The sequence below is a fragment of the Pistacia vera genome, unplaced genomic scaffold (genome assembly GCF_008641045.1).
Source record: "Pistacia vera cultivar Batoury unplaced genomic scaffold, PisVer_v2 Contig196, whole genome shotgun sequence".
Classification (NCBI taxonomy): domain Eukaryota; kingdom Viridiplantae; phylum Streptophyta; class Magnoliopsida; order Sapindales; family Anacardiaceae; genus Pistacia; species Pistacia vera.
The window spans coordinates 613,075-620,236 of record NW_022195997.1 but is presented as its reverse complement, the minus strand read 5'-3'; the positions used below and the strand labels follow the sequence as shown (position 1 = coordinate 620,236).

Below are 7,162 nucleotides of genomic sequence, written 5' to 3'. Positions count from 1 at the left end.
ATGTTAGGTTTTTTGTGGTCTTCTTCGAAGCCAAAGCCAGTAGACCCACAACCTTCTTCAAAGCCTACTTATACTTCGGATGATGAATGTAAGAAGCAAAGTTTAAAGACGGCAAGGCGAACTGCTTCTGAACCTATACTCATTACTCCAGACTTCAATGATAATCCATCGTCCGGGTACTCTTCATCAGGATCAAAAGACAAGTACAAGAATGATTTCCGCGACTCAGGAGGACTTCAGAGTCAAAGTGTACAAGAACTTGAGAATTATGCTGTGTATAAGGCCGAGGAAACAACAAATACTACTAAGAACTGCCTAAGGATTGCTGAGGACATCAGAGGGGATGCTACGAAGACACTTGAAATGTTGCATCATCAGGGTGACCAAATTCATAGGACACACGAGATGGCTGCTGCGACTGATAAAGATTTGAGTAAGGTAAGATCATTAGCCTTTTTTTTTTTAATGAATATCTTTCACTCAAAAAGGATGAGTCAAATTGAGAACAGTTAATCGTTAAGGTTTACTAGGAAACTGTGAAATGATGACTAATATAACAAAACAACAAATCTCCTTTAAAACATCAAATAAAAATTGGATCAATATAAGCATATATCCAAAATTAGATTGCTATTGTTAATTTTTCTTGGATCACACATGGTGGTGCAATAGATAGTCATAAAGAGATTTTTTTTTTTTCTCAATTTCTTTTTGTCTTTGCATTCATAGCCAGTGTTTGGTGTTCTTGTGATTGTTTCCTTGATTCCTTCAAGTGGCTTTTGTTGTCGATGGAATTTTTTTTTTCTTAATCTTATAATGTCAATTTCAGGGTGAGAAACTCTTAAATGATCTTGGTGGCATGTTCTCGAAAACGTGGAAGCCAAAGAAGACTCGAGATATTACAGGGCCTTTAACCACGCCAGGTCTGTTAACATTATTGGCTTCTTTCACTTTCCTCATGAATTTATTCGAATATATTCTATTTGGTAACTTCTTGGCTTGGCAGATCAACCATCCAAAAGAAGTGAAAACTACTTGGAGCAGAGGGACAAATTGGGTATACCTCCTGCAGCGGGGGGACGCACAGCTAGTAGGACACCTTCTGAACCAACAAATGCCATGAAGAAAGTAGAGGTTTGTATCTGCATATGTTGATTATTTGTATACAACTTTAGCAGTATTATTACTGGACTTGTAACTATTGTTTTGCAAAAACAGTTGGAGAAGGAGAAGCAAGATGATGCCCTTTCAGATTTAAGTAACATCTTGGGTGATTTGAAGGGCATGGCAGCTGATATGGGAAGCGAACTTGACAGGTTAGTTGTATTGTTCCTGGCTTATGAAATTTCTAATAAACTTTTATGTGTACACAATTTTATGAATTTCATTGAATACTTCTTCTGGAACCATGTTAAGATTTCATGTTGGTTTTTCTTACCACAAGCCTTGTTCTTGGAAGAAGTCACTTGTTTGTTTGCTTCAATCTTACAAATACACAATGTTCTAATAATTTGGCAAATCTAGGCAAAACAAATCTCTTGATCATCTCTCTGACGACATGGATGAGCTCAACTCTCGAGTTAAAGATGCAAACCAGCGTACACGCCATTTGCTTGGAAAGTGAATGACTATAAACCTTCTCAGAAATTTCTTCAGCCACTATCAGTCTTTCCTACATTTTCATTCTGATGTGCAACAACAACATTCTTTTTACAATTTTCTTTATATTTTTTTATTTTTTTGGAATATGTCCTTGGTATATGATGTATGTATTATTTTACACTTCAAACTTTTAGTTAATACAACTAATCATTCTTTCCAGGAGCAAACATTGCTTTACTTTTGCTTTAGATGTCCAATTTGATAATTCAATCTGTAGGTACAAAAAAAAAAAAAAAAAAAGATTATTCAATACTCAAATGCTTTATACGGGAGATCAAAATAAAGGGATGAGAAATTATAAAAGTGATAAGATCAAATGTTTTATATCCAGAAATAAGCGAACATGACAGGCTCAAATGAACAATAAAAATAATTTACTAGAGGAGAATACTCCACAGTTAATCTAGAATTTGTTTCCAATATTTACACTACAAGAGAGAGCTCTGTACTTGACAATGCTAGGCTTAAATTTAATAGGAAAAAATTGAAATTTAATTTTAGAATTTATGGAATGGATTTTATATATTGCTTTCCGAAATGATTTTGCCTGATGACTTTAAATTTGTAAAACTAATAAATAGATTTCATAACTGGCAACAGGACCCCGAGTTTTAGTCGCTGAGTCGGTAACCTAATTCATTTCCTGCCAGGTCATGCAAGGTTCAATCGCCCTCGAATCCTTTAGTCTTTGTTATACAAAAATTTGCCTATATAATTTGCACAAATAACAGTATTTCGAGGGAACATTTTGGTTATCTGTCATTAATTAAACCTTCAGACCGGGAATTTCACCATATTAATGCTAAGGCCAGACCCAGATACTTCAGGCAGAAAAAAATTTGAGGACACAAAATATCTTGCTCGTTACAACTAGTAGGTTCAGAAGATTAAGAAAACTGACAATTCCTAGACACGCAGAACACAGAAAGATACTAGATTTCAGAAAATCAATACTTCTGAGGCTTTGCCTATATATCAATAATCACATTTAGCATCGTTAGAATTCCATCAAAATCAATGCGAATCATAGAAGATTGGGACTTGTTAGCCACCAAAACAAGATATAAAAGTAACATAAGATCATGTATACAAGTACTTTTAAGCTTGTACAGTAACATCTTAATTTGACAAACAGGCAAAGTTATGCTTCAAAGCTGTCCTCCTTCCAACTAAATGAAAAGAGTCATTCAATAATCTTATTTTACAATAGATGGGAAATTGCGTATCTACAAAATGTTATTCACAAGCATTATGGCCATACCATTTTATTCCATCTTCTTATCCAGTCCAGACTGTGGGAAACCATTGGCTGACAACTTCAAACCTTCATACCTCACTGGACCAGGTCTTGAAAATTGGATCAATGAGAATATTTGCAATTTTCAACAATCAATATGCTTCAATGTAACATACTTCATGTATCATCACTCTTCACAGGAGTCCAGTTTCTTCCAGAAGCAGCTACTTTCCTACTGTGTGAAACAAAACCAAGAACATAGCCCACAAAAGTCCCAAGTACCAAGACACTTGCTACCTTGACATACCATGAAAAGGTAGAGTCAACCACCTGACTCTTGGCTTCTGTACTACCAATGCCACCATCACTACTATCACCATCACCATTGAGGACCTGCCCAGATGCCAGGATCTCAAACGTATCATGCACCTCCCCATCATGGTTTCCTACATAGGAAAAGGTAAGCTTCTCCTTTGTAGCAACCAACCTAGTGTACCCAAATTCACCCCCCCGGTACAAAGACCGATAAGGTTGTGGGAAGACTGGGTCATCTGGATGGTCAGCTCTAGGTTCCCATATAGGTTGCCAGTCTTGTCCTGCCATCCCGATCACGATATGAACCGGAAATGCCTGTCCTTCCTCCCCATTCAGGCCCATGCTCCCACAGGTGAAGTTATTCAGTGGACAAAACCGCTCATATCTGTGGACATGACCCCACAATGCAATACTCACATTATATTTCACAAACAAAGGTTCCAAGTGCTCAAGCATTTTCTCCCTCATCAGCGTATCTCTAACTTCATTGCTTGTAGTGTACATTGGCCTGTGCCCTTGGACAACCACAAACGGAGTCTTTTTCCTATCAACTGACGCTAAATCATGCTTTATAAAATTATATTGGTTGCTTCCCTTAAGAAAATTGGTCTCAGTTGAAAAGTAGACAAAATGTACCACCCCAACATTCATTGAATAGTAAAGGTTTCGAGTTGCCGGAGCATGGCTTCCAGTTGGTTCAGAAGAGTTCCCAGGCATGTGAAACTTAAGGCTGTAGGGTACTCCACATTCACCACCACCATCAGTTCCATAAATCCATTGTGACCAATCAGGTTTCCAAGGCTGTGAAGGCCAATCATACTCATGATTACCGATGCAAACATGGTATGCTACTCTGGATGCAACTGGTTCAATTTGTGTGAAAAAATGGTCCCACAACCAAGAGTAACCTCTTGCATAGCTGATATCTCCAATATGTGAAACAAAAGCGGGCTTGTCACCAAGAGCTTTAATGTCACGAAGGATCCACTTCATTGTGGATATGCTTTCATCTTGTGTACGGACAAATGTTGTGTAAGGTGTTGCAGTTCCCATATCTCCAAATAAAAAAGCTATTGTTTCATTTGAATCTTCGTTCCGAGACACAAAGCTGTAAGTCTCACTCCAACCTTTAGAGTCACTTCCAACCTGTCATAAACAGCATAGATATTCCTACTCAAATGATAGGCTAAGGAGGTAAACAAAGTTACCGACCACAATTTTGGCTACAACGAACAAGGGGCACAAAACCAATGCCAAAAAAGGATATTTATTTTTCTCCTCAGATGCATATACTCTTACACCGATGAACCATATAAATAGCAACTGAGATCATAACTACCGTAAGAGCTTCAATTAACTCTGATCTAAAAGGTGGAGAAATGTTTAAACTAATCGAGCATATTCATTAATAGTTAAAATTAATAGGGAAACGACATAATTCAACAACTAAGCTATAATTTTTTCCACAATTATCCATCTTAACCAACTAAAAGAAAGAAATTGATTACACAACAATCTATAGAAATGACAAGAAAATTATAAACTAATCAAGAAATTAAAGCCAAGATCAATTACCTGATAATAATATCTTACACCTTTCTTGAGACCCTTCATGACTGCATCAAAAATCCACCCTGGATCTCTCCATCCCTCGCTCCGATTGGCAGGGGCATGACACAAATGATCTACCTCATACCTCTCCACACGTGCCACAGCCACGTCACTCAATTCCTTCTCTCTTTCCCCGTACCTCACACACCTCTTCTCCCCATCTCCCGCCACAAACATCACCCTCATCTCACTCTCCTCATCCGTATACGCCAAATGCACCTGCTCCGGCCCACGGCCCAATGCAAACCCGAGCTGTTCCGATTGGGCCAAAAAATGGGCCGTACCAGGTATGGGATTGTGGTCGTGATCGTGTTTTTTGGGATTGATTTCGGACTCGGTCCAGCGGAAGATCCGGAAGGTGTAGTTGGAGCGGAGATTGGTTAAGGGCAAAGAAATGGAGCCCCATCCTTGGGCCCATGAGGGTGAGGTTGAGAGGAACTTGTAGCCGATAAAATTTTGCTCATGTGAGTCGGGTGGTGAGTAGATGCCGAGCCAATCAAGTTTGGAAGGTGAAGGAACGTTGTACCATTTGATCAAAACGGTGTCGCCTGATTTGTTTAAGATTTTGGGGGAAAAGGTGAGAGTAGGGGTGGAGGAGGCTAGGGTTTGGGTGAGAAAGAGGAGGAAGAAGAAGAGAGCGATCATGGTGGATAGCGGAGGAAATGGGCGATTATGGTTGGTGAAGGAGATGATTATACAAAAATTATAAACAAGGACAAAGATGTAATTTGACAGAAATTTGTGAGGGAATATTCGGATTTAAGCATATTTATAAGTGTTTATAAAGAAAGGATCAACCAACCAAAAGTGACCACGTTCTCTCGTTTGGTGTATTTACGTTAAAACTTCTTTTTCGCTTTTGTGTTTTTTTTTTAAAATACACGCAAACTGAAAATAGTTATAAGAATAAGGATTAATTGCGTAAATAGTATATTAAGACAGCCATTTTTTTTTTCCCTCCATCATAATTATTGATGTATCTCTAGAGAGAATTGTCGTTAAAAAAAACACTCTTCTATATAATACCGTGTAGGAAATCCAAATTCAATTAAAATCTCAAACCTAATTCCATTTCAATTCTCAAATCGCTACATACTCTTCCAATTGCAAGGTCGAGACTCCAATGATTGAGATTTTCTGCCGAATTCGCCCACCCGACAACTCCAACGACACTAATGACTGAGATACTTCCATTTTTGCATCTCCTTCTTCTTCTCCCGATTCTCAAACTCTACATAATATATATTTGTTGAGGATTTCTTGTATAATGTTTGTTGATTGTTATTTATTGCATATTTATTGAGGATTTCTTGTATAGTGTTTGTTGATTGTTATTTTATGATTGTTATTTGTTCATTTTGTTCTTTTGGTTGCTGAAAAATAATTTTTTTTTGTTTTTTTTTATGTTTGAAAAATGTCTCACCTTTGTCCACCACTTTTTATGTAAGAAATCTATTTTTTTGGAGCGCGACTCACCCCATGTTTTCTATTGAGCTCAAGCTCAAGCTCCTCTTGTACTCGGCTCAGCTCGATAACACCCTTAATACTATGTGAATAATTTTAATATAATGTTATTGTCTTATTTGTATATATCTTTTATCTTTTATAGGGGGTTATTGTGAAAAAAAAAATTATATAAAAGAAAAAACTTAATTAATATATACTAACACGTATCGTTTTGTCGTTAAAAGACTTCACCATGTTATAAAAGTGAAGCATAGTGTTTCTCGTAGAGAGGTTATCATAACATAAAATGATAACTAGTATATTACTTTGTTATAAAATATTTAGTTTTGATAAACTCCCCTAATTTCTTATAATTTTAATCATGCCTTTTGTAGTTCAAAAATTATCCGTGACTTCCCAGTAGCCCGGGCTTGCATTTTAAAAGAAAACCAGGGCCTGGCCCAGGCAAGCCCGCCTCCGGCCCAGGGTTTTTACATCCCTTGTGGCTTTCCTTGTTATGGCTGACGGGCTCCTCTACTATGAAGGTTTGCGATTGTTAACCATGTCAGAAATAATTAAAACAATCAATAAGGTTACCAGACTTGTCCTTATTATATGTCGGAACAAACGCTTACTTCCCCCAAAGGTTTCATGAAATAACCTAACTCCCATTACATATTTGAAAGTATCAATAAGGTTACATTGACATGTCCGACTTTGATGGTGCTAGTGATGAGAGGGGACAATGTGTGTGACGTGTCTAGTTTTGCTTTTTTATTCTTTAAAAACATTTGTATTTTTTAAAGGGTAATACTATACTTACAAATAAATTTTACAAAAAATTACATACAAAGTGATGTGGCACAAAATGAATGAAATAGTAAATTTAAT

At 37.1% G+C, this 7,162-nt stretch overlaps 2 protein-coding genes across 2 annotated transcripts; one reads left to right on the top strand and one right to left on the bottom strand.

The window, feature by feature from the left end:
• LOC116127872 (putative SNAP25 homologous protein SNAP30) lies at nucleotides 1-1,723 on the top strand. The gene is made up of 5 exons (XM_031413534.1): nucleotides 1-438; nucleotides 830-923; nucleotides 1,007-1,134; nucleotides 1,219-1,316; nucleotides 1,525-1,723. Exons 1-5 carry the CDS (start codon nucleotides 1-3, stop codon nucleotides 1,622-1,624), a joined length of 858 nt encoding a protein of 285 aa, XP_031269394.1. The 3' UTR covers nucleotides 1,625-1,723.
• Nucleotides 1,724-2,691: 968 nt separating this feature from the next.
• On the bottom strand, nucleotides 2,692-5,536 carry LOC116127861 (probable inactive purple acid phosphatase 2). Its single transcript, XM_031413524.1, has 2 exons — nucleotides 4,790-5,536; nucleotides 2,692-4,360 (listed from the first exon to the last, which is right to left on the bottom strand). Exons 1-2 carry the CDS (start codon nucleotides 5,468-5,470, stop codon nucleotides 3,077-3,079), a joined length of 1,965 nt encoding a protein of 654 aa, XP_031269384.1. The 5' UTR covers nucleotides 5,471-5,536; the 3' UTR covers nucleotides 2,692-3,076.
• Nucleotides 5,537-7,162: the final 1,626 nt, after the last annotated feature.

Bases quoted from the DNA above. Each gene is read 5' to 3' on its own strand.
- LOC116127872 (XM_031413534.1), top strand. From the start codon at position 1: ATGTTAGGTTTTTTGTGGTCTTCTTCGAAGCCAAAGCCAGTAGACCCA. The intron at 439-829 runs GTAAGATCATTA...TGTCAATTTCAG, and splicing joins CTGATAAAGATTTGAGTAAG to GGTGAGAAACTCTTAAATGA. The intron at 1,135-1,218 runs GTTTGTATCTGC...TTGCAAAAACAG, and splicing joins ATGCCATGAAGAAAGTAGAG to TTGGAGAAGGAGAAGCAAGA.
- LOC116127861 (XM_031413524.1), bottom strand. From the start codon at position 5,470: ATGATCGCTCTCTTCTTCTTCCTCCTCTTTCTCACCCAAACCCTAGCC. The intron at 4,361-4,789 runs GTAATTGATCTT...TGTTTATGACAG, and splicing joins GTGTAAGATATTATTATCAG to GTTGGAAGTGACTCTAAAGG.